This window comes from Xenopus laevis, chromosome 1L (assembly GCF_017654675.1).
Source record: "Xenopus laevis strain J_2021 chromosome 1L, Xenopus_laevis_v10.1, whole genome shotgun sequence".
Taxonomy (NCBI): Eukaryota; Metazoa; Chordata; class Amphibia; order Anura; family Pipidae; genus Xenopus; species Xenopus laevis.
Window position 1 is genome coordinate 199,035,778 of NC_054371.1, and position 27,913 is coordinate 199,063,690.

The 27,913-nt window shown below is 37.9% G+C and overlaps 2 protein-coding genes across 3 annotated transcripts in view; one reads left to right on the forward strand and one right to left on the reverse strand.

The window, feature by feature from the left end:
- The window catches only part of mrps27.L (mitochondrial ribosomal protein S27 L homeolog), a 54,290-nt gene extending 45,374 nt beyond the window's left edge, over positions 1–8,916 (reverse strand). Inside the window, exons 1-4 of the mRNA XM_018265072.2 lie at positions 8,819–8,916; positions 5,231–5,308; positions 890–960; positions 53–111 (exon numbers count right to left, since the gene is read on the reverse strand). Coding sequence (XP_018120561.1) covers positions 53–111; positions 890–960; positions 5,231–5,308; positions 8,819–8,894 — 284 coding nt within the window. The 5' untranslated portion in view covers positions 8,895–8,916. The remainder of the gene's footprint in view (positions 1–52; positions 112–889; positions 961–5,230; positions 5,309–8,818) is intronic.
- A 19-nt stretch (positions 8,917–8,935) lies between these two features.
- On the forward strand, positions 8,936–27,403 carry ptcd2.L (pentatricopeptide repeat domain 2 L homeolog). 2 transcript variants are annotated; one of them, NM_001097665.1, is given in 10 exon segments: positions 8,936–9,234; positions 11,854–11,946; positions 14,550–14,679; positions 15,263–15,380; positions 16,001–16,079; positions 20,983–21,074; positions 21,757–21,870; positions 22,502–22,576; positions 24,692–24,805; positions 26,962–27,403. In NM_001097665.1, coding segments are annotated over 10 exon segments (1,149 nt in total). In that variant the 5' UTR covers positions 8,936–9,128; the 3' UTR covers positions 27,190–27,403.
- The last annotated feature ends 510 nt before the right edge of the window (positions 27,404–27,913 follow it).

Genomic DNA, 27,913 nt, shown 5'->3' on the forward strand with positions numbered 1-27,913 from the left:
TTAGAATAATTGGCGAGCAATAGCTACATACAACAAAAGCACAAACACTTACTTGTACAGATAGTATTCTGCTTGGTCTACTTCTTCTCTGCATGAAATATTGTCTACAAACTGAAAGAAAAATACTAATATTTAAGGATATTTTTCAGTTAGGTTTCTCTTTGTTATGCAACCATTAGAAGTCAAAAGGGATTGTGTCACATTCGGTTTCAGAAGCCTACTTAATTTAATATTTTACACTAGAAGTTACTATTATATGGCAATGCACCAAGTAAGTTAGTACAGGTATGGGACCTGTTATCCGCAATGTTCGCGGCCTGGGGTTTTCCGAATAAGAGATCTTCCCGTAATTTGGATCGTCATACCTTATATCTACTAGAAAATCATGTAAATATAAAATAAACCCAATATGCTGGTTTTGCTTCCAATAAGGATGAATTATATCTTAGTTGGGATAAAGTACAAGGTACTGTTTTATTATTACAGATAAATGGAAACCCTTTTAAAAAATTTGGATTATTTAGATAAAATGGGGCCTATGGCATAAAGCCTTTCCGTAATTCTAAGTTTTCGGGATAACGGATCACATACCTGTAACTTGGAAACCTCTGAAAATAAAGCCACATTTTTCTGCACGTTAATTTGTAGAAGAATAATAGGAAAGCTTAGTTTGTATTACAGGGCTTGTGTTCCTGTTTTCAAGATCAATTTTCTGTTTCACCACTCCTGGAATATATGAGTACCAATAAAGAGCACTAAATCTGGACTAAAGGGGACACCAGAAAAACATCTAAACAGGTCTTTTTGAAAGCTGTAAGTAAATAAGTCAGAGACAATTCGATAGTTGGCAAGACAGGTTCATAGGTACAATAAAATGTAAAATCCTTACCCGAGCTATTGTCAGAGAACTAACTGGAAGCTTTTTTTCATATGTCCTGTCCATTAAAGATGACAATTCCGCTGGAAAAACACAGAGTTTTCATTTACAATTTTTTCAAAATTATACCTCATTCATAATTAATGGGTTTTCACAGTGGCTAAGAGAAATAATAAAAGCACACAGAACATCATACTAACCATTTTGCAAACTCCCCTTAGGTGCACAGCAACATGCAACCCCTCCTTCCACTGTAAAGTAATGGATTCTGGGATTTGGAGTCCCTCTGCTGCCTTAAGTCCCAGAATCCATTACTTCACAATGTAGCAAGGCGAGGGCAGGGTTGAAATACACTGTGAGCCTAAGGGGGATGAGATATGGTTTGTACGAGTCCGGGATAGACTATTATGGATTACTTTCAAACTGTAGAATCAGGTATATTCAACAGTCTGAAAAGAATCCATAATATTTAGTTTTGGATATTTTTGTATCTAGTAAGTCTAGATAGTGTTTATGCACCATTGTTACAGAAGCCTAACTAGAAGCTCATGCCAAAAAGAGGGGTATATTCTCCCCTTTTTATATTTTTAAGCCTTTGACTGTCCTTAACTTATTTTTTTTTATTCTGCATTGTGCCGATGAGTGGAACATGGGTAAAGAAAGCTCTCAGCCAAAATCTGGCTGAATCCCCATAAGCAGCCCTCTATCATTTTGATCACCCCCTCTAAATAAATGACAATACCTTGGAGCAACAGTTTCTATTCATACTGTAATAGTGTCACATTCCCATCTATTATAGGAATGTGTCAGCATCAGTTTAAGTCTTCTGCACAAAGGAAACAAAATGATTGTGGATGCAGCCAGAAAGAGCTGCCACAATTGCGGAATTTATGCATAAATCAGCCTTCTTGGAGATGTGCTCCAGGGAGATATTATTTTTCATTTTACCACCTATTAAGAAAATCATAACAACGTTCCTTTCTTGCTTACCACCATGAAATGAAAATGTTACAAGGCAATAAAAAAGAAGAATTGTTTAACCAACTTACTGAGCTTGAAAACAGACACCGCTATCCCAAGGTGATTATTTTCTTTTTTCTTTTTTTTTTTTTTTTTTTTTAATTTGATCGGTTCCTTTTTCCCTTTCAGGGGAATTAAAAACTATTTCTGTTATAAAGGGAAACTAAACAACATCCACAAAATTAAATATTACACTTTAACTTATTGAATTTATGGCAAAGAAAAGGTCGACATTTGAACAAATGTCACAAGTCTATAAATAGGTATTTAAAGGGGTTGTTCACCTTTTGAGTGGTGTAGGGAGTGATATTCTGAGACAACTTGCAATTGGTTTTCATTTTGTATTATTTATGGCATGTGAGTTATTAAGCTTTTTATTCATTAGCTCTCCAGTGAATAAAAACAAATGGGGCCATTCTATAACATAGTAAAGGTTAACTTAGATTTTACACTTTTTGTAAACTTTTTTTTTTTTTTTTTATAAATATGCCCTAGGTGTATTAACTGCTGGAGGTCCTCTCTGCAAATTATTCACATCGATCACTTCTCATAAATAGCACAGGATGCCTTTCCATTGATCCATGTGGACATATGATGAAATATACCAAATATTGGGATGTACAAGTAAGCCGGTATAAATCGTCTGTAGGTCGGGCAATGAGGGCAAAGGCAACATTCACATCTAAGAGGATTCAACCAGGTGTCAGTTGGAGAAGTCTGATAACAATACTTTGCATCCTTATAACTAGAATCTCTCTGATGCTGGGACCATGCCTATAAGCTTCACAAAGGGGTTATATGAAAAACTAGGGGAAGAGTTTTGACTTTTGCTAGTACAGCTCAGTCAGTCTCTTTGGTACATATAATACTTCTTGTTGGGTCCATACATGGAACTTAAAGACAGGCCCTACTTCCCCAGGAAAGTCAGTCACCCTATAAAGAGACTGGTCCTACGACAGATATAATGTGGGTCGAAACGTTGGATGCACAAGTTTGAAAAATAAAGATATTTTTGGTTCACTAACCAAGGAGTGCGGGTCCTCTTGAACTTTATATATATATATATATATATATATATATATATATATATATATATATATATATATATATATATATATATATATATAACCAAAGGAATGGTGCACTCCGTAGACAAAATTAATAACTGGGTGCCAGCATGGGAAATAAGCAGTGAAAAAGGATTGCGGCACTCACAGGGTTTTTAGTGAAAAAACAGGGATCTTCATTTGTTTTTGCTCCTGATGAAGATCCCTGTGGGGGATCGAAACGTTGAGGCTTATTAATAAAACATTTTTTGTTTTTTCACTAAAAACCCTGTGAGTGCCGCAATCCTTTTTCACCACTATATATATATATATATATATATATATATATATATATATATATATATATATATATATATATATATATATATATATATATATATATATATATACATACATACAATTCTTTTTATATCCCACATCACAAATCCCATATACAGCCTTTATAACCTAAAATTTCCATTGCAGAATTGCCCTCTTCTGGACTGTAGTGCCAGAAAATATTTATTATTTGTCCAAGGATTTTGTTGCAGTCAATAGTCTTTTTGACTGTATAGCACACCACATAAAGTCTAAATGCCTCTCACGGCTTGTTAACTCACATGCCATTACCACTATAGAATCCATGACACTTACTAGATGGATTGCTAAGATCTAGATGAGATACACAAGCACCTCTTGGTCAGATGCAGGGACGACAGCTTTATGGGTTATGGGAAGCATGCAGGATAAATAACACAACATGTTGCAGGTTATCAAGGGTTAATAAATGGTTTTTGCATGTTGATTGCCAGATATGTTTCTAGCTACATGACTTGGAATTTTTTTAGACTGCAAGCTCTTTTGGACAGGGCCCTCTTTGTTAATAATAATAACGGCAAAACCGAGACTTAGGAATTATTCTCAAGTATATCCTTATTTTTTTTTTTAACTAAGCTGCAATGCCATCTGCTGGTCACAAGCTTTCTTTATCAGAATCTGAGAATTTTTAAACTGTGCCTTAAGCCCTCTAGAGGGGACACAGTGCAATTTTAGAGATTGTGAGAATTTAGGCTAAACATAAAGTCATGGTGAGAGAATAATCAAGAGATCTCCCTGCAGAGAGAACAAGATCCAGGTGCAGCTTAGGGTGCCACCACATGGCTTTAAGCTGAACATGTAGAAGCAGATCAGATCATTTTATAAGGAGCTGCATAGAACTTAGTGCTAAAAAGATGCAAATGATTGCTGCCCTAAAATATGCATTTTAAGTATCCCTGTTTTTTCATTCAGTTTCTGAAAAATTCACATTCTAAAATGGAATCACTGTATTGGGATACTCTGTCATCTAGGCAAGCAATGTGGTATTTAGCTGAATAAATTACTAACTAGGGATGCAGCTTAAGACTGCATAGGCGACCAATTTTAAAGGACAAGGAAAGTCTAAAATAGAATAAGGCTACAAATGCTGTATTTTGTATACTAAACATAAGCATGAACTTACTGCACCACAAAGCCTAATCAAACAAATGATTTATGCTTTCAAAGCTGGCCACAGGGAGCTGTCATCTTGTAACTTTGTTAAACATATTTGCCTGACCCTGACCCAGCACATGCTCAGTGTGGTCTGGGCTGCTGAGGGATCGTCATAAACAAAGCTGCTTGAATTCTGCATGGCTGGTAAGACGGGGGCTCCCCCTGCTGTTCATAAGTATGATTGTTTCCCTGCTCAGCAGTTAGGGACCATCTGACAATTCCTATCCACAGCAGTAAATGAAGGAAGAATTTCACTGCATACAGTCAGGTTTCTTATAAAACGGTACACGTTTTTTAATTAAAGTATATTGGAGATAAGTTTTTTTTCATTAAAGAAAGTAAAAATGGGATTTTATTTTTTTGCCTTTCCTTGTCCTTTAAAGGTACTGTCTTTCATTTCCAAGCTTTTAGAAGCAAACAAAGAAGCTATAAAACCACAAAAGCAGAGTACCTATTCATATATACTTGTCAGAGCCCCCTGGACTAAATTGGATCAATGTGAGCTCTTGTCTAGACTGCATGACCATGTAATGGCTATGGGGATACTGCTTATACTTCCATTAACTTTCTTATTATATTAGCACTGATGCTATTACTCAGACCAGGGAAAAACTTGCTGTAATAATCCATACTTTACCACTAGAAGCATTACAGCAGGGACATCATACTCACGTAACTTCTGAGACTATGCACATCCCTACTGCAGAGGGTCTTGCAACCCAATGCTTTTTATTGACAAAGAAGCATCACTTACCCAAGTTATGGGGCTCCTTTTCCCATTTCTCCCATTTCTTGTCACTGATGTATGATGCAGATAATATACTTCTTTTTCCTTAAAGAAACAGTATTGGAGTTATGGCTTACAACAATCAGTGGGTTTTTTAAATACAGACCAGTACTGCTTGGTATCATACAGTAGAAACCCCACTTTACATTTTTCAGGGGATCACAAAATCTGAGAAAATGTAAAATCAGGACAAAAATATTATGCATTATAAAAGTGGAGCCACAAAAAAAAACTATGTAAAACTGATGGAAAAATTTAAATCAGGGTATGTAAAATTGAGGTTTCGCGGTATGTATAAATATATAGTTAAATATATTATTTTGTGATATGGTTTATGTAGCAGAGAGTTACATTATTACAATGCAGGTATGGTATCCATTATCCGGAAACCCATTATCCTCTAAATTACCGGAAGGCCATCTCCCATAGACTCCATTTTAATTAAATAATTACATTTTTTAAAAATGATTTCCTTTTTCTCTGTAATACTAAAATAGTAACTTGTACATATAATTAAGCCTTATTGGAAGCAAAACCAGCCTATTTAGTTTATTTAATGTTGAATTTATTCAACACAGATGGTTTCTGTATTGAAAATGAAAGGCTACCAGGGGTGGGTTTTTACACTTTATCAGTTATGGCAACCCCCCCCCCCCCAGTAACCTTATGAATCACAAGGACATTGTACTTTAATTTCAACAATGTAATAACATAAACCCATTAATAATGCTGAACCGTACAGATGAGCATATGTATACTGCACTCAAAACTCAAGGGGGCAGCATTTACCTGTTGCGCTTAATGAACAGGGCTTGCCTATTGCTTTAAAGGAACTGTTCACCATTAAATTAATATGACGTAGAGAGAGATATTCTGAGACAATTTGCAGCTGGTTTTCATGTTTTATTACTTGTGGTTTTTGAGTTATTTAGCTTTTTATTCAGTAGCTCTCCAGTTTGCAATTTGGTTGCAGAGCATTTGTTTTTAGATGAGGTCAGTGACCCCCATTTGAAAGCTGGACAGAGAAGACGAATGCAAATAATTAAAAAAAACTATAAAAAAAATAATGAAGACCAATTGAAAAGTTACTTAGAATTAGTCATTCAATAACATAATAAAAGTTAAATTATCGGTGAACCTTTAAATAAGAGATATGTATTTCTTGTACTAAACAGGCAAAGACTGAAACTGAATGTAAGTCCATTCCAAATTCCTGGTTCTTATGAGGTAGGTAAAACAACCTACCATTCCACTGACAACCCCACTGTATAAACAAACCCCTGCCCCTAAGGAGCAGCTCAGCATACAGAGGTCTTCTCGTGGATTGGTTTCATATATTGTTGCTAACACCCATAAATGTTGCTCAGCATTAGAGAAAAATGCTTGCCAAGGATGCTCACATTTATTTGCTTATATAACTTTACAATACAAAGTCAAATCTCCATGTTTACAATACAAAGTCAAATCTCCATGTTTATAATACAAAGTCAATCTTCAATGCAAAGTTTTTTCTCCAGAATTCCACTGCTACTAGTGCACAATGCACCAATACGGATGTGAATAAGTATTCTTCAGCACATGCTCTAGCATTTGAGTTGGAATGGGTCACTTCCAACATATAGCATTAATAATGGCGTTAACATCTTATTCAAGTGATGCAATTCAGTTGCAGCAATCCACACAACTCACAAAGGGCATTACTGGCAGTTCAAATCTGGTGGTAATTCCAGAGTTCACTTGTTTAAAAACACATCTGACCTGTGTCTGCATATTTTTGGTTATGTTGCTAGGTGCCCGGAGGTGTAGATTTATGTTTTTGTGTCCTATATTGATATTCGAAGTACATAAATTATAAGAATGTGATACCTCATGTTTGAGTTTCAAATGAAAAGAGCAACTCTTGCGTTACACAAACTACAATGTCACTGAGATTGATCTACAGACAGAAACAGGGCAGCAGTACAGCGAAAATATATCAACTCAGCTAAGTTATGTCTCCATTTTATCCTGATGACTAGGACATATACCTCTATGTAACAAGGGCTGACATCTCTTAAACATAAACTTATGTTCAGAAAGTGCTGGGTGGGATGGCCAATTATATGGGGGAAGGGATGTGTAAATGAGCGGGCCTGTGACACTAATGAATCAGTGGTGGACTAATACAGCAGATACTGGACCATCTCGGCAGAGCAGAGGTATGAGGGAGCTAGATTTGGGGTATATACGGTGAGATAACCCAGTGTCCCTCCCTCTTCCTGTGTCCATAACCTCTGTCATTACTTCAACCAGTGCTAAGTTACTAAAGCATATTAAAATGAACATTTAAAGGGGTTGTTGACCTTCAAACAACTAGTTGTTTTCAGATAGATCACCAAAAATAACAACTTTTTCCAATTATTTTCCACAGATATAGCATCTGTGACCTCAGTCTTGGCTGGTGTTTGATGCATTGAAGGGGGAAGTGCAAAGTGTGCACCCACAGTACTATTTTGCTGCCGTGGACTTACAGGAGGATGAAATATGGAGTAGGCAATAATGAAAACGGCTGAATCCTGGTCGAATCCCGAACTGAATCCTGGATTCGGTGCATCCCTTCCTTAGACTATACACTGCACAGAGATACATTCTGATATTGATAACTAATCTATTTATTGGAACTATATACAATTGTTATTATTCTTTATATAGCATGTGCTGCCGTGTTTAAAAGAGATTATACACCATTCACATAAGTCCCTATCACATTCATGAGATAGGTTTTTTTGAAGTGTTGGAGAAAACCCATGCAAGCTTCATCAGAGAGTTCCCTGGCTAGAATCGAACCTAGGAGCCCAGCACTCCTATGGGAAGTTGATAAAGAATTGCAGAAGTGCTCGACTAATGTCGGAGGCATTTGCCACTAAAGGGTTGTTTGAGCAGTCTGGTTGCTAGGGTAAAAATTTCCTTAGCAACCAGGGAGTGGGTTGAATGAGAGACAGAAATATGAATAGGAGAGGACCCAGAAAGAAAAACGAGTAATACAAACTAACCATAAAATTGTCGCCTCACAGAGTAATAGCGTTTTTGGCTGCTGGGAACAGTCACTCCCATTTTTAGAGTTAAAATAATAAAGGCAATTCTATAGCATCCTAAAAGTTGTAAAGGTGACCCACCCTTCTAACAGAATGGTAGAAAGTGGGCCAAATAGTGGCATCACTACAATGGGCATTTGAGTATAAAAAAAATGCAACATTTCCGGTTTAATAACAAGCACAATCAGGAACACGGTTAAAGTGCCCCCCCCCCCCAAAAAAAAACCTGTATTAAAACACATCTAGCACATGAAAAATAAAGCAACAAACAAGAAGCAGTTGAGGTCCCAAAAGAAAGAGAGATGTATTCAGATTGTGACTTTAATGAGCCCCCGGTATCTCAAGAGCAAATGTCATTCACTCTGCACAAGCCCGGGCACAGGGACAATGCTACGTATCAGCATCTCGGGCCCTTTGAGAGATAGCTGGGTATATAAACACTCTGAAGAGTCATCATGCACCGAAATCTATACACCGATACCTGTCACTGAGCTGCCGAGCGTGGATAACCTGGACTTGGAAAACAACACACGCCGACACACCATGGAGGCCGCCATCTTGGAATGTACCACGTTCAGTTGTCAGCTGTAGGGGGAAGCAAAGAGAATGGGTGGATCTACGCGTGGTAGGCCGCTGGAAGCTAACTTCTCTAACTTTTAATAAGCGATCAGGATAGTGATTATTTATTCACTAGACGAGCTGAGTGCTATATATGCTCAAAGGCTGCCAATAAAATCGCTAAGCCCGGAATCGGTATTACCCTTCCGCAGTTGGTGCGGTCAGGGGACAGAATGGCGGTGCTGGGGTCCTGGACTGCCCAGCGGTGTCTTTGGGAGAATGGTGGTCGGTCGTTACTCCGAGCTGTGGCCCAGTCGGGTCCGTGCTGCAGCCACCAAGGTAATGAGCCACCGTGAGGTAACGGGACTGTCACTCTCCAACTGAGGGGCCACGGCTTCCAAGCGCCGGTCTGTGAAGCTTTGTACAAAAGCAGTGTATTTATAAACCTCCTATTGTTGTTCTTCTTACACTTTCATTAATGCCGGGCATATTTACCATTGTAATCATGTAGGGAGAGCTAATGGGTGTATTTATAATGGCGCCTCACTGCTAAATGAACCCCAAAATAACACTCTCTCATTGGTACAACCCATTGAAGTCTATGGGACAAATTCAGGGGGCAGAGAACGTCTGGTGGGACAGGCCTCGCAGGTGCAAGTTTGTACATTTCACTTTTATTCCAGAATTGTAAACTTTCTTGTTCAATTTTGGCATTATATCACACAAATAAAACATCCATGTAGTGTGACTGTATTAAAGTTGTGAAATTTGGGGTATTTTCACACTTTTTTTTTGTTTCTAATACTCATGCAGTGTTTTTTTTTTTAGGTGGAAAAAATACTTGAGCCGAGCCACTGCTTATTATTTGTTATCTCTTTTATTGATTGTTATTGAAACTCACCTGACAGGGCACATAGTGGAGGCGGCACAGCTGGTGCCAGTGGAGAAAATGGCACTTGTGTCATGAGCATTTAAGCACCTCAATATGTGGGACAGTCTGGAATATGTCATTCAGTAACCTGCATACTGCTTTATCATCCAAACAGTGATTGGTAAAGGCTTCTTTATAATTGGCCATGGGGCTACTTGGGCAGAATGCAGTTAGTAATATTAAAATAAAAAAAATTGTCGTCAGAAGTAAATGTGTGCTGACAGTTGGGATTCCACTTAGGGGCCTATTTATCATGCAGTGTAAAACATTGGAGGCATATATCACCAGTGATGTTGTCTGTAACAACCAATCATATCTTTGTTTTTATTTTCTAACTTGTAGGTGACTGTTGAAATCTAATTGCTGATTGGTTGCTATGGGCAGCATAACTGGTGCTGCTTTTACACAATATGATTAGGGTGGTGGCAGATGTGGCGATTCTGGTTCGATTAGTTGCCCAGAGACAAATCTCCTCATCTTCAGGCGACTAATCTCCTCGAAATGCCTTCCCATCAGCAAAAATTGCTGGCGGAATGGTACTCTGATCTCCGAAGTCGCACGAAGTTTCCTCGGGAGGCACCTTCGGGTGACTTCAGAAACCAAAGCGATCCCAGTGCCATACCGCCGACAAGAATGCGAATTGCCGGTGGGATGGTAACTCTGATCGCTTCAGTTTTCCGAAGTCGCCGAAGTTTCCTCGGGAGGCGACTTCGGAAACCAAAGCGATCCAAGTGCTATCCCGTCTGCAATTCACATTCTTGCCAGCGGGAGGGTATTTCGGGGAGATTAGTCACCCGAAGAAGAGGAGATTTGTCGCTGGGAATCGCTGGAATCAGCACGTCTGCCACCACCCTAAATGGGCCCCTTTTTGTTGCACGCAGTCTGTAGCCACATTTTTTGCGAATTAACCATGCAGGTTTTAAATGTATCCTGTTTTAAAAGTAATGTCAACCCGAAAAAAAATAAAAAAAAATTATTACCTAATAAAAGACACAATTCTAAGCAACTTTGCAATATTAACATAATCATTAATATTTTTGTATGGTGTTTAAATTATTTGTATATGTATTGCTATTGAAAGCAGCGTCTGTCCCTTTCTGTTCTCTGTCCTGGTGGCTCAGGCTGTTGATACAATGTAAGACAAGGCAGCTGATTAACAGACCTTTCATTGCTGGGAAACAAGACTTTTGCAACATTGTTTAAAAAGTAGTATCAATGCTTTCAATGGAAATTGTGTTTACAAATAACTTCAAAAGCGCTGAACATTTTTAATAGATTTATATTGGAAAGTTGCTTCGAATTATGTTTTCTTTTATTAGGCTTTTTTTGTGCTTAACTTGCCCTTTAAAGAGAGAACACAGCAGCAATAACTTTACCCTTACCATGAACAATTTGTCAAGTGGGTATTGTGGCCTCACAATCTCGACTGATATCCACATTCATTCAGCCCGCAGGCCAATTGGGGAGATACAAACCTGCTTGGCCAGTGTATGGTTGGCTTTAGCATATTTAAGATGAATGATGTGTGTCCAGATTCTCTCTTATATAAAGGACTGTGAATATTATATGACAGGGGTTCTTCTGCAACGAGGCAATGTGAGAACATTGCCTCAGGATGGATTTTAACAGGGGCAACAAAAATCCACCCACCGGTATTTTTAATAAGTTCAACTATCTTTGTGTAGGTGAGTGCAATAGTGATTTCGACACTATATTGACCATCCCCACCTGAGTCCAACAACAGGGAAGGTAAAAGGCTGCTGGTGGGATAGTACTAGGCACCGCAAATGACTTTTAGGTGGTACTGTTGCTGTGCTGCCACTTCCGGGATCCTATGCCTCAAACCAGCGTCTTCAAGTAGACTTTGCATGGGAAATGTATTAATCATATTTGTGGGTTAAATGGACACCTCCATGATCACTTCACAGAAAATAAGTGTGCCCTGATAATAAAACAAACAACCGGTTGTTTTTATCCGTTCTTGTATTAATATGAATTCAAAATAATTCGTTCTGTCCTCGTTTCAGCTAAGCGTTACCTGTTAACTGACGATATCTTGAAACTTCATGAATTTCAAAAGAAGAAACTGGCTACTTTATATCAGATTTATGGGAAAAAAGGTAATGGCACTGTCTGTAGTTAATGGTGGCTGTGGCTTGGCGTTCAAGACCTTGGCATTTTGTCATAAATCCTGCTGCAAGACATTGGTCTTTGATTAAACATCATTCATTTTTTTGCAATTGTTCTCAAATGTGCTCCTTATTATACTAAACTAACTGGATTAAAACATACGCGCAAAGATATGGCTGCACACCCCAGTAGCTGGCATCGGCATTATTTTATTTATATAACATTCATTATTATATATCATAGGGGGTTATTTACTAAAATCCAAATTTATCTCCGTGTCCCAATAAAAAAACCAATCACCCATGCCTGATTTTGCCTTATTTATTAATAATAGTAATTTATTAATAAATTAACTCTATATAATCGGATCGCTCAAGTTTTTTCCCGGAAACCCTGAAAAAGTAGTTTTTTCGGTCTAAACCCAGCGGAGATTACCGTATATACCCGAGTATAAGCCGAGTTTTTCAGCATCCAAAATGTGCTGAAAAAAGTCTACCTCGGCTTATACTAGGGTCAGCAGTACCCAACCTGCGTAGCTGAGATTGCAGTCACTTTTAATCATTCCTATACCAACAGTACACTTGGGGAGAGACTGCAATATCCCACAATGCCCTCTTTTGGTTATATGAAAGAATAACAGTGCGCCCTCTGTTGGTTATATGAAAGAATAACAGTGACTGCAATATCACACAGCGCCATCTGTTGGTTATATGAAAGAATAACAGTGACTGCAATATCACACAGCGCCATCTGTTGGTTGTATGATAGAATAACAGTGCGCCCTCTGTTGGTTATATGAAAGATTAACAGTGACTGCAATATCACACAGCGCCATCTGTTGGTTGTATGAAAGAATAACAGTGCGCCCTCTGTTGGTTATATTAAAGAATAACAGTGACTGCAATATCACACAGCACCCTCTGTTGGTTATATGAAAGATTAACAGTGCGCCCTCTGTTGGTTATATGAAAGAATAACAGTGACTGCAATATCACACAGCGCCATCTGTTGGTTATATGGAAGAATAACAGTGCGCCCTCTGTTGGTTATATGAAAGATTAACAGTGACTGCAATATCACACAGCGCCCTCTGTTGGTTATATGAAAGAATAACAGTGATGGCAATATCACACAGCGCCCCCTGTTGGTTATACAAAAGATTAACAGTTATGGCAATATCAAATAGCACCCTCTGCACATGGTAGTGGGACAATGCACACAGTAATCTGTTTGGCAATTCTCTGTCAGTAATCCGTTTGGCAATTCTCTGTCACCATCAACTTTGCAAAGAAGTCCGGTTGATCGCTGGGGGGTTCGCTTTGGCAGAATGTGCGTTGCTGGGAGACTGGGCTGTAGTTGTGTCTAGGCTTATACTAGAGTCAATAAGTTTTCCCAGTTTTCGTAGGTAAAATTGGGTACCTCGGCTTATACTCGGGTCGGCTTATACTCGAGTATATACGGTAACTTCAAACTGTGATAGGTGCCTCTCCAATTGACTTATACAGGACATCGACAAATCTGAGATGGCAGATTTTCAGATTCTGGCTTTTTGCAGCATCACAGTATAATAAATCTCGAAAATCAAGTTTTCTTTTCCTCCAAAAATTTGAGTTTTCTAGTGGAAAAAACGTACATTTTTCGAGATTTTCGCATTTCAACCTTTAATAAATAACTTCCATAGTGCTTTACAGGGATTACACATCATTCACAGCGCCACTATGTTTTTCATCTTCTCTTTCACTACAGTCACTAACTACAATAGATCATGTTTTTTACTTAAAGGAGAACTAAAGCCTAAAAATTAATGTGGCTAAAAATGCCGTATTTTATATACTGCACTTTTTGCAAGAGCCTAAAGATTTAGCTTCTTAATAGCAGAAATGATCCAGGACTTTTAACTTGTCACAGGGGGTCACCATCTTGCAAAGTGTCTGTGACACTCGCATGCTCAGTGGGCTCTGAGCAGCTGTTGAGAAGCTAAGCTTAGGGGTTGTCACTAATTATTAAGCAGAAAATGAGGTTTGTCTGTAATATAAGATGATGCTACAAGACTGATTATTAAATTCTGATGCTAGTTGCCATAAGCTGCCATGTATTAATTACTATTCAGCCTTATATTGTGAATTTTATGGTCTATGTGTACTGTATATTGTGAGTGGGTCCCTAAGCTCAGTAAGTGGCGGCAGCACAGAGCATGTGCAGTGAATCAGCAGAAAGAAGTTGGGGAGCTAATGGGGCATCTTTGGAGACACAGATCTGTACTGCTAAAGGGCTGTGGTTGCCTTGGGCTGGTACAGAAACCCAAAACATAATGTATAACATTTCTAGCCTACTTCTTTAGTTAAGATTTAGTTCTCCTTTAAGCAATCTCTCTAAAAATTTCTTTCACACGATAAAAATTCTCTTGCCATCTTCTTTAGCTGCAGATTTAATGTGCCTTCTCGTTTTCTTTCCTCCATTGCAGTCACACGTTGTCCTTTCTTTTCCCTAGCCGAATTTTGTTTGGGTCGCTAGGTGGAAGTGCAGGCTACTCTTTATGGATATTGTCCCATTTAACTCCATTTTAATTCCATTGTGGAATTTTTTTTTCCAGATCTGTATTTTCAAATGATAGAAGAAAAGCTACAGCGAAATGGAATCATCCTACGAGATGAGCTAAAAACACTACTTCACCTATGTAGCACTCAGCCTGATGTGGAATTTGCAAAGAGGGTTATATATAGGTAAGGTCACCACTGCTTGCCAATGGAGTATTTTTGTGAGTGTCCACACCAATCGCTAATGTTATTTTTAGCTGATGTATGAAGAGACCAACTGTATGTTGCATTTGCCCCCTTGTTCTAAAATGTGCACTGAAAGCTAGATAGCTTTGGAAGGAATATTTACACAGTTAGAGACAAATCACCTTCGAATTGAAGGATTTTAATCCATCGATCGAAGGATTTTCCTTCGATCATAGAAAGCTTATGGGGAAGGTCCCCATAGGCTAACGTTGATGCTCGGTAAGTTTTAAGTGCCGAAGTAGGTTGTCGAAGTTTTTTTTATAGAGACAGTACTTCAACTATCGAATAGTCGAACGATTTTTAGTTTGACTATTCAACTACGACGATTCAAAGTCGTAGTCGAAGGTCGAAGTAGACAAAAAAAACTTTGAAATTCGAAGTTTTTTAACTTCGAATCCTTCACTCGAGCTTAGTAAATGTGCCCCTAAGTTCAACATAGTTGATTAAGTGATACACTTTTGGAATGCTTTTCTATGTCAAGAATTAGGTTTGACCTTACTGAACCCTTTGCTTCCTAATTCAGGTACCATGCAGAAAATAAAAATGTAATGTTTGGCGAATTCCGATTTGGACCTGTTTTTCTTCGACTGTGTTATGAACTTGATCTTGAAGATATTGCCCTTGACCTTTTAAAAGACCAGGTAAAAGGCACAGCAGGTTATTAAAAAGCATTATACTCACTATAACTCATTTCATCAGTTCAAAGCTCACTTGCTAATTGGCAGGAAAGATATCTCTGTATTCTGTGTGGTCTACCACCGGCAGTACTGCAAGCTATTTGATAAATATTTAAATATTATTGAATTCATTCATGTTCTTCCTTTAGATAAGGGTTACTCCGTCACCTTGAGAAAGGATCAGAAATAGAGACTCTGAAACAGTAAATAAATAACCAGTGGTTTCCACAAACCAGAGCTGAGGTGTATGTATGGAGACGCAAGCTAGTGAGGCACTTTGAAGGTTGTTAGAAGGATTTTACATATGATGCAGTGGCTCACGAGGAGCCAGAAAGATTTTGGGAGCATGTCTTTAGAAAAAAGGAAGATAATACATTCATGCTTTTAGGATGGATTGTAAAGGTGAGAGTTATAAAACAGCTTCCAAGGTGTTGCGATATTAGCTTTCACATTCCTACAAGGCAGTATTGCAAAGGCAAAGATGGAGAAGCTAACTGAACCATACTGTATATTATTTGTAATGTTCGCCTGCTTTCTGTAATAAATGATACGATTGCCATCTTTGTTCTATATATTCATTCTAGACTCTACGTGGTTTCTTTTCTGACTGCACCTCCTTTAATATATTGATGGACATGCTCTTCACTAAAGGCCAGTATGAAAGTGAGTATGAAGTTTACATACAGAGGTTACATTTTTATTTGAATTGTTTCAGTAATTGGGAAGTGTGTTTTCTACTGCCGTGTCTCATGCACTTGATCCCTGCAGTCCTTTGCTACAGATAAGAGTCACTGGTGCCCAGCCTTGCAGCCTTTTTTTTCAAAAATGTTTTTTATTTCTTTACTATATAATACACAAAAGCCGTGAATATCTTGTAAATTATATCCTTATAAGCAGTGAATACTGATGCCATCAGTTATAAACAGTGAGGAGTGATGTCATTTCTGTCACATGACTCACTGAACTTGTGTATTATAATAAATAATGTACCCACTTTTGCAAAATATGAGGATATTAGAAGTTACCTCGGAGTTCCATGACCTGTATAAAAACACTTGGCCTTCGGCCTCGAGTTTTTATATGGTCATGAAACTCCTCGGTAACTTATAATATCCTTATAATTTACAAGAGGGGGTACTTTATTCACAATATAGATTTGATTTCAGAATGTGCCCTTCATAACATAAAGTGACCGTCACATACTGTCAAAACATGACAGTATGTGACTTCTGTGGCTCACAAAGAAGTCACAAAAATCATCCACCCACGCAGAATAAAATACCTGAGGAGTGTCTATGCAATTCTTTCTATGCTTTACGCTTTAATAATACTGCTGCTGCTAGACATCTTTAATGATTTCTATGTAGCTGTAGAAGTTGGTTGCTTTTAATAAGCACCATTACAAACTACTTGTGCTTGCTTGAAAAGACTAGGATTAGTCTATAAAGGGGAACTGGCATTGATATAAACATGTAACCAAACTAGTGGATGCTTAATTATTCTTTTACACAAATAGGTTTCATTTATTTTGTTTCATTATGTGTTTAATGGCTATTGGGGAGATTGCAGTAACCATTCTGGTAGTAAGTAACACTTGCACATTGCTGATTTATTGGAGTTTGCGGTTTCAGCAGTCTGGTTGCCAGGGTTCAAATTCCCCTAGCAACCATGCATTGATTTGAATTAGACACTGGAATATGAATAGGAGAGGCCTGAATAGACGAGTAATAAAAAGTAGCAATTACAATAAATGTGTAGCCTTACAGAGCATTTGTTTTTAGATGGGGTCAGTGACCCCCCATTTGAAAGCTGAAAAGAGTCAGAAGACGAAGGCAAATAATTGAAGACCAATTGAAAAGTTACTTAGAATTGGCCATTCTATAACAAACTGAAAGTTAACGTAGGGTAGGACTCGACGGCGATTTCGGCGTGATCCAACGCGCTGCACAAAAACGCAGATGTCACGTCAGTTGCGACAGAAATAAGGTAAGCTATGGAAATGTCGGATGAAGTCGCAGTGTTGATCCGACGCGACACAACTGTCGGATGCAGATGCGGCGTCTCATCCGACGTGACGCCTGCGTTTTTGCACAGCGCGCCGGATTGCGCCGAAATCGCCCGTGGAGTCTTACCCTTAAAGGTGAAAACACCCCTTTAAAAATAGAAACATCTGTAAGAAAAAGAATGAAGACCGGTTTATTACACATTCACTAGATTTGTTTCCCTTTTCAGACAATGGCACAAGAAAATTTCAGAGCTCCAATATTTCCCCCTAAAAAGTTGCATGTAAATCCATTAAAAAGCACTTGCACATTGCACAAGTCAATGTGGGTGTTTTCTGTAACTTTGGAACACACCGACTCACCCTGTGCCTTTGCCCTTAATGACCAGAGTAACTACAGTAGTAACTGCTTCTCATGACCGACAGCTCCTTGATAGATTTGCTAAGTGGGTGCATTCACCAGAGGGAAAAATATATGAGGATTTTTAGCTACAGGAAAGTTCTATCAGCATTGCTTGATCTAGTAATAAACTGCTTTAAGCCTCTTTATGACTCTGGCTGGAGTGATCTGTGGCTCTCTGAATCAGAAATGAAATCAGTGCATTATATATATATATATTCAAGTACAGTCTGTTCTTTCATCCAGGGAAAGTGTTAGTAGCTCATATTCCGCTCAATGTCTTAAATTGATGATGGTATTCTATTTGTAGTGTAATTTTGCTTTTTATTGATTTTTTTATACTGCATTCCCTGCTGCACTTGTAGTGATCTTCTGCATAATGATGTCAGCATAGCCATCTCACAGATATTAGATTACCCAGCAGCCTCAGCAAGCCAAAAGAGATGCATCAGATCCATCTGTCAATCCATCTATCGACATGTGTAGTTTGGTGTTTACTGCAACTGCTGCAAATGAAGTCTGATGCATACCTCACTGTAGTTTTGCCAGTTGTGTTGTACCTTACCATAGAAATATTGGGTTACTATAGCATTGAGGAGCTCACATTTTGCCATTTCTTGGTGACTGCTGGAAATCACTGGTGTGCTGCCACCCCTACAATGCTTCAGTAACATGCTTTAAGACATCCCTTGTATGGTTGGACCTGGCTCACAACCCTCATTCTACCCCTACAGCTGTAATATTTTCTAAGAAAAAGTTTCCCAGACATACTCTCATGGGCATCAATATTGATTACCCAGGCCCCTGAGGCACCCATACATGCAGGGCCCATCCCCTGCCACCCCTGCACTAGTGCATGTGATATAAATCACAGGGACTGGGGATCAGGGGTCATGTGCTAGTTGAGAGTCCATGTAGCCACTGCTGGTCTCCCCTAGTTTTTTGGTATAACCCCACAAAACACTCCTGTAGTGTTTTGAAGAAGAAGAGTCACTCTCAGTCCAGTGTACCTATACCAGGGTCTCATGAGAAGCCCAGCCACTCCACATTCTAAAGTTGCCTATACATCCTCTGATTTGGTTAGGCAGTGGCTGACTTCCACCATACTGCCTGACTGGGCATACATCCCAGCTCAATATTTAGTTTCCACATACCCTCCTGCATCCTATCAGATTGCACTTGATCTGTCGAAACTGAAAATTTCATTTGTAGTTCTCCTTGTATCTGGCTGCCCACATTCATGGAAATTTAATTGTTTTGGACCTTAGCCTTATCCAATAGACATTTTGAGGGGTTGTCCAGTGTATAGCCACCTTAAGGAAGGAGTATATTGACTACGTGGGATATATATAATATACCCTCTTTTGGGGAAAAATAAACATGGCTCCCAAATCCGTGCATCAGTGTCTTGTATTGACCTTATGCTGCTGTAGCATTGTCAGGCAAGAGAACATTTCTATAGCCTACTTTAAAGGCATAAACCCATATTATTAAAGAGCCCCATAAGGCAGTGTCAGGAACAATCCAGCTCAAGGGACGATTCTGGGTGACCCGTGACTTTAATGTGGGCAGGCCTGAAAAAACTTAGAAATTTGCACCCCTGATTGTAGTAATGTATATGTTTCTGAAATCCTGTGTATTTTTTTTTTGTTTTCAGATATTCGTTGCCAAGCAAATAATGCTAAAACTGTAACTAAGATATTCAATTAATAGATGTTTTTTCTAGTTCTCTTAGGAAAAAAAATTACAATTAGGTGAAGTGGGAAAAGTCAAGAGTGTTCACATTTCGACTAGTTTTTCTATTGGTTACTAAGTACCCTAGATCTCCGTGAGAATTATTTTATTTGACGTCGGAAAAAATAAAAGAGAAAATGTATTACTTATTGTTTCCACATGAAGGCAGTGTAGCTGCCAGGACCTTCCAAACTGTTTCAATACAAGAAGAAATGCATGGGAAGAACCAAGTCAGATACTGGATTTAAAATCTTCTGTTTTATACAGATGTGGCCTAATACAGACCTGATTTACTTATTCTTATTTGAGCTGAAGCGGCATAATGCATCATATACGCTTTATAGCAAAATAGGGAAAGTTGTGCTCACCACTAAATTCCATTAGGATGGGGTGCCATGAGGCTGTGTCTGCCATGTCTGGGAACATATACAGCTTGCCTTCCTTTTTCCAGCAGTTTAAATCCTACTACATTGAAGGGCAGATTTATTAAGGGTCAAAATTGAAAAATCTAATTACAGTTTTTTTTATGGTCTCTAAACTGTTAAATTCGACTAGTGAATTATCCTAACTCGAATCAATTTTTTTTAAAAAAAAAAAATTTGAATTCGATTTTTGAGATTAATCAAACTCTGGCCCTTTAAGAATTCACATTTGACTTCACCCCCGAAAACCTGTCACCTAAACAACCCCCCCACAATCGAATTTCGCGTATAATCTAATTCATTAGAGCTAAAAAAAAAAAAACTAACTTGCATGATTTCAAAATTTTAACTTTTATAAATCTGCTTCTTTGAGTTTGAATTTGGTTATGCTGGACACTAAGGGCAGTAGTGGCACGCAGGATGATGGGAAGCATTTGGTCTCTTGAAGAAGTTAGTGGCTCTATGGGCAGGGAATAAAATCTCAAATTTACAGACCATTCACTTGTATGGCAATCACTTGCAAGCATTTGGTCACTGCTTTCTTGTAAGGGTCACTGACCATAGCAACAAACTTGAGATGCTTTCCTGGGAAACATGCTTTATAAAACTTTATCAACATTTCTTTTTCAATGCCAAGCCATCTTTGTAAATAAAAAAATAAAAAATAAATATATATATATATATATATATATATATATATATATTTGCTATATATATATATATAGATATAGATATAGATATAGATATAGATATAGATATATAGCAAATTTGGACACAGTGCACACGGACAACCAAAAAAGCAATGCCTGTGTGCTGGTTACATGTGTCAATAGTAATAAACAAGAAAGAAAAACCGCACCAACGGGTCTTTAAAAAAAAGAAAAACTTTTATTACTCAACGTTTCGGCTCGACCGCTGAAGGCGGCTCCAGCGGTCGAGCCGAAACGTTGAGTATATATATATATATATATATGTATATGTGATTTGTTTTGTGGTGTTTTCATTCAGGAGCGGTGGAAGTGTTAGTGGAAATGCGAAATCAGAGGGTGAGGTTTAGCAAAGATACCTACATTTTGGCATTTGCTGTATGTTACAAGCTGGTGAGTAAAGCTTAATACCTTTTATGCTTTCTTTGCCTTGTTAAGCATATAATAATACTCGGATAAATAAAGTGATGTGGAAAGTAAAATAACCATGTTTTCTGCTTTCTTTGAATATTCTTTATAGTTATGTCCACTGTAGTGCTTATAATGGCTAACCTCAGACCCCACACATCTCTTCACTCACCAGCCTGGAGTACTTTTCTACTGCATGACTAAACACTGTCTTGTCTCTTGTCCAGAAACCCATTGCAGCTGCTCTGTGTAGTGCACATGTACCGTACAATAAGTTTGGAAAGTTTTACTCTCCAATTAAGATTTTACTCTACTGCACATGCATATAAATTCCCACTATTTGGGATTCAGCCAAATCCTTCATGAAAGATTCGGCAAAATACTGAACTGAACCCGAATCCTAATTTGCATATGCAAATTATGGAAGGGAAAAAGTGGAAAAAACATTTTTTTGCTTCCTTGTTTTGTGACAAAAAATTACGTAATTTCCCTTCCCACTCCTAATTTTCATATTCGGTTCGGCCAGACAAAAGGATTCTGTCCGACTCCTGCTGAAAAATGCTGAATTCCAAACCGATTCCTGGATTCGGTGCATCCCTGAGAAAAAAAAATATATATATATATATGTGCTGGTCTTTTGAGGTTTTCTATCAAATTTCTTTTTCAGAACAACCCCAATTCCTGTAAAATCTGTACAACTCTCCTAGAAGAAATCGAGATGACGGGAGATCTGCTCCCAAAGCAAGCGGCCTGCTTTGCTGCGGCTTTTGCCTTAAAACAGGTTGGTTCAGGATTGGTCATTTATACTTTGCATAATATTATTATCCCGATCAAAGACAACCGCCCATTAATATTCCATATACCCATTTATATCTATTAGAAAGGTTTCCTTACCATTTATACATGATGCAGGTAGTGTTATTCTATACTGGGTAAGACATTTATTCATTTAAAGGAACAGTTAAAATGGTTTAAAATAATGAAAATATCACGTTCTGCTACGCTGCTTTGGCAAAACTGGTGTGTTTGCTTCAGGAACTCCACTATAGTTTATATTAACGAACTGCTGTGTAGCAATGGGGGCAGACATTCAATGCTGAAAAAGGAGAAAAGGCACAGGATAAACAGTAGATAACAGAGAACGTCTGTAGTATACAGTGGGATTCTTCAGAGCTTCTCTGCGATCTACTGTGTATCCTGTGCTTGAACAGCTGCCCACATGGCTACACAACAGGTTGTTTATAAACTATAGTAGTATTTCTATAGCAAACACACAGCTTTCACCAGTGCATTATATTGTCATTTGTGTTTTGGTGTTTAAATAAGAAATGTCCAAACTGATTTATTGCTGATTCTGATTCTTACAGTTCAGTTTGATTATCTAGTCTCTTACATTTTTTTTTATTCCTCAGAATGAATTTCAGAGAGCCAGGACAATTTATTCTAAAATCATGAATACTGATACCAAACTGTGTAATAATTTACTTGTAAGTATACAAAGGAATGCTGCAAAAATGTACGTTGGGGGCTTGCTTGCATATTTAGACACTCCTTATATTAGAGGTGCTGCAACATAATTTCTATATGGGTTCGTATTGCAGGTAAAGTTGTTGTACCGTGTTAGCCAGTAAAAATGTTACAGGGCAACCCTTTTGAAATAAAAAAAAAAAAAGTGGTATAAAGGTGATACTCTTATTGGCTAACTAATATAATCATAGCTTTTAGAACATTTTCGTTCCATTTTCAAGCTGATTATAATAAAGCTGTGGTGTTCTCTCATACATATATATATATATATATATATATATATATATATATATATATATATATATAGAGATAGAGATAGAGATAGATAGATAGATAGATACACATACAACATTCAGCTCATAGGTCAAATGACCAACAAAAAGAAATATCTTTTTATAAATAAAAATCTATGTGTAAGGTGTCAGTCATTTACGAGGGGATTCTACATATGAAACTCTCTGTTCTGTACTTATAGTTCTTCTCTTCCAACAAGAAATCATTTTCTTTTGTTTGAGGAGACAAGACTTTGGGGGTTATTTACTAAACCTCGAATTTATCTGGTCCGGCTTTTTGGAGCAAAAACTCCAGAGAAAAAAAAACCTAGAATTTATCAAGCTTTATTTTCCTCCGATGCTGCATAAATCCCAAATCCAAAAATCCGCCATCCCAGACCTGTCCAGGTTATGTATTAGTTAATGGGAGATATCCCTATACCAATTGCACAATATTGTGGTCTGCACTGGGTTTAGGCAGATAATCTAAATTCTTGGTTTTTGGGAAAAGACACAGAAAAATTGAGCGATTCAGGAGAAAATGTCAAAGCAATAATACAATTCGGGTTTTTGCTCTATTTATGGCAGGGATGGGGATTTGGTCTGGCTTTTTCTGTTGAAGCAATGAGATCAATTTGTGTTTTAGTGAAAAAAAAAAACGTTCATGTAAATGTATATTATATCTGTTATATGGGATTTATGGAAAAGGGGTCTTTGTTGAATATGGAACATTACACCAAATCTATAAATTATATAAGCATAAACACACTACAATTATTTTGTCTCCCTCATGGATTTAAAAGAGGATTTTAATTATTTGTGGTGTTTGAATTATTTAGCTTTTTATTCAGCAGCTCTCCAGCCTGCAGTTTTAGCAATCTGGTTGCTGGGGTCCAAATTACCCTAGCAACCATGCATTGATTTGAATAGGAGACTGAAAAATGAATAGGAAAGGGCCTGCATAGATGCATAGAAAGATGAATAATAAAAAGTAGCAATAAAAGTACATTTGTAGCCTTAAAGAGCACTTGTTTTTAGATGGGGTCAGTGACCCCCATTTGAAAACTGAAAAGTCAGTAGATGAAGAAGGCAAATAATTAAAAAAAATAAAAAATAAAAAAAATAAAGGACGAATTGCAAAGTTGCTTCAATTAGCCATTCTATAACACTATACTAAAAATCAACTTAAATGTGATCCACCCCTTTAAGCATTTGCTTATTGTAGTGGTAAAGGGAATAAGCATCATTAAACAGACGTATACAGCATCTGCAAACTGTTGTATATGTTGGAAAAACGAATAAAGACAATATTACAAAAAGACAAGGACAGTTATTTAAACATTACACTGGGAGAATAGCTTTGGTAGTTTGTTACACATCTCTATAGCTGAGTTTCCAGGTGTTGTATCTCATACCTCATAGTTTATGAAATAATCTGCATCCAGTGCCAGGCATTTCTCTAGGGGCAGAGACACACACTCAGATTCGGGGATATTTAGTTGCCGGCGGGATGGATGGCGATCGATGTGCTTCGTTTTCTTAAGTTGCCTCCCGAGAGAACTACGGGTGACTTTGGAAAGCAAAGCGCTCCGAGTGCCATCCCGCCGGTGATTTACATTCTAGCCGACAGGAGGCAGTTCGGGGGGAGTTTAGTCGCCCGAAGGAGAGGAGATTTGTCGCTAATCTCTCCGAATCTGAGCATGTGTTTCTGCCCTTATTGTGTACCTTGATCGCTGTTAAACTCTGTTACCGCAGTAGAGTTTGGGAGTTCCCTGATTTCATGATCATTGTGTTCTATGCAAGCTTCTCATTAAGGTGCACACTAGTACAATGGAAGATGTTCTACATTTTCTGGAAGCTGCAACTGGAACCACAGGCTCTATACTTGTGAAGAAACTTGAATTTTCTGAGGAGGTGGTGAGTATATTGTATGCCTAATTTCTTATCTAACTGAGTATTGGGGTACTTCTGACTTTGGATAATGTTTCAAACCCATTATATTAGTGTTGAGCTGAGACAAAGGCCACTGTGGAATGGACATTCCCTGCCAATAGCCGGGCAGCCTAAAAGTGAATGGATCTTGTTATCTGCACTTTAAATCGTCATTGCTTCATGTGATTATCTGCTTTATGGGTACATAGTTCACAAGCAACGGTGGCTGGAACTGTCCTGCTACTAACAGTGATGTTTAATGCCAACTAGTTTGTTCCTCGGGTTTCCTGTATAATGCCATAGGCGAAATGTGTCACGTATTGCCTGTAAGTAGAGAGATCAGTAAGGATGCAGTTGATCATATACATCTGTGCACATATTTGATGATAACTTAAAGGAGACCTATACAGGTATGCCACCGGTTTTCCAGATAAGGGTTCTTTCTGAGATTTGGATCTTCATCTTAAATAAACCCAATAGGCTGGTTTTGCTTCCAATAAGAATTAATTATATTTTAGTTTGGATCAAGAACAATGTTTTATTCCTATGGAGCAAAAGGAAATTATTTTTTAAAATTTTAATTTATTGATTAAAATGGAGTCTATGGGAGATCTCCTTTCCATAATTGAGAGCTTTGTGGATAATGGATCCCATACCTATAGCATATTTAAAAAGTAGCCCCATCAGTTATATCATTATAAATAAAACATAGCTGATTATTCAATTTACACTAAAAGCAATTATCATTAAAAAAAAACAACATTTAATGGAACTTGTCTCTGCTTGATAAATGTGTTGAAATGGGACAGGCCCACATTCCTCTGAAGTTGGCAGTAGCAGATCTCCTTTTATATAAATAAATGTTCAGGCTGATTATCTCTACTGAGCTGCTTATGTGAAATGATTGCATGGTATTCAGGTACAGTCCTGGTACAGGAAGAGTGCAGGTTAATACAATAATAAGGATATGGAATCTCCACCCTGCCAGTCACTATTGGTTACCATTGTAGTATGGGCTGTGTGTAGTAAATACTAGGTACTTTTTGCCATTATAGGGAAAGACTGGGACATGGGGAGGGGACTGGGGTAAGGGAATAGAAGAATAAGAAGAAGGAAAAGAAGATAAAAACTTGTGCTGAGCCCAATACTCTTAAGGGGGTTATTTATTAAAATTTCAAATTTATCTCATTTTATTTAAAAAAAAAAAAAAAACCACGACCAAACTCCCATGCTCAATTAGACCTTGTTTATTAATAAAACAACCCAAATTAATCGGATCTCAGAAAAACTCAATAAAATCAAGCACAAACCCCAACTGCTTGAATTTTTCTGGCTTTTTTCCTGAAGAGTTTTTGCGGGAAAACCCTGAAAATGTCAGATTATAAGGCTAAACCCAGCGCAGAATACAAAAACTTCAAATTGAGATAGGGGCCTCTCCCATTGACTTTTACATAACCTCGGCAGGTCTTAGATTGCAGATTTTTGGTTTCAGGCTTTTTGCAGCATCTGGGTATAATAAATCTCAAAAAAGTTTTTTTGTTTTTTTTTTTACCACCAAAAAATTTGAGTTTTTGCCCAAAAAAAGGCTGACCAGATAAATTTGAGGTTTAGTAAATAACCCCTTTATTGTAGTGGTAGAATTATATTGCATACAATGTAGCATAAAGTAATTTTTTGGTCTCCTTCTTACTTCTGTGAAGCATCAAATCTGTGATCCCCTGAAACCTGAGCACCTGAATGTTTGGCTTATGTTATACACAAGCTTTTCTCTACAGGCAGAAAGAAATAGACAGAGAAGCCGCCAATATGGCAGTGTCTGGAATAGTTAAATGCCTGTCGCTGTGCACGTGTGAGCAGAGGTCAGGCCTAATACATGAAAAGAGGCATCTTCAGGCTGACTACCGCTCCCCTCCTCCGCAGCTCAGATAAATAGAGCAGGGGCCACAGAGCAGATCCACTTCTCTCAGATACACAGATTGAGAGCAAGCCCATAGCCTAAAACAGGGCTGTAGTTTTAACTCCCAGCATCCCTAAGCAGCTAAAAAACTGCTTGAACCTGTCCTTGCCATGACATGGGAGTCAAAGTGCCAGATGCTGATGTGTGTATCTAATGTGACTATTAATCTTATTGCTTTGTGCAGTTGGCCTCCGCTGGGCAGAAGCTGAAATCTCAGGCTGAACTTCACACAAGATTTAACAGTGTTTATCAGAGACTGAAAAATGAAGGGCAAATAAGTGCATTAACTCTGGATCAAATGCTGTGTTATACTCCTCCTGAACTGAGACACACCAACGCGCATTTACTAAGAAATAGGAAAATCAGCCACAGGACATTTCGATCTCTACAGTCTACACTATTGGTGGAGTAACTGAGACTAAGTCACGCTCTGCTGTTTCTGGATGGAAAGAATCCTCATATATATCTATGGCGACTTGAGCACTTGAAGTGAAGGCTGCAGTGTAGGGATGGAAATGTGAATTCGGACTACAATGCAGACACTCAATATATGAGTAAATATTTAAAACTTTAACAAAATATTTGGATAAAAAATGCTTCTATTTAAGAAGCCAGTTCTTTTTAAATGTCTCGTGCATTTTTGGATTTTGAATGGGCAGATCATGCCCCCCCCAATCACTATATAAAGGTTATGTCCTACAGAAATATGCTGAAGCCTATTGATAAAACTTTTACACCTCACCCAATTTCATCAAGTTGCCCCCTTGGCTTTTGTTTGTATCCAAAGAACCATGGGAATTTGAAGGGGCTGGGAAATTATCTTCTTAAGATCACCCCCCTAATCTACCAAAAGTTTCTCTTTAAACACATAGAACAGCATGGAGAAGAAAATATTACATTGACTCCAAGCTGGAGGTGTGTTGGCCTTTCTGTTCAAAGTCCTTAATCTCATGTGTGATCAACGCCCCTGTAAATGGGAGAACTGGGAAACCAGACTGACAAGAAGGTTAAAGGAGAAGGAAAGGTTAAAACTAAGTAAGCTTTATCAGAAAGGTATATAAATATACCAGTAAACCCTCAAAGTAATGCTGCCCTGAGTCCTCTGTCAAAAGAAACACAGCATTTCTTTCCTTCTA

Bases quoted from the DNA above. Each gene is read 5' to 3' on its own strand.
- ptcd2.L (XM_018245066.2), top strand. From the start codon at position 9,129: ATGGCGGTGCTGGGGTCCTGGACTGCCCAGCGGTGTCTTTGGGAGAAT. The intron at 9,235-11,853 runs GTAATGAGCCAC...TCCTCGTTTCAG, and splicing joins TCCGTGCTGCAGCCACCAAG to CTAAGCGTTACCTGTTAACT. The intron at 24,806-26,595 runs GTGAGTATATTG...TTTTCTCTACAG, and splicing joins TTGAATTTTCTGAGGAGGTG to GCAGAAAGAAATAGACAGAG.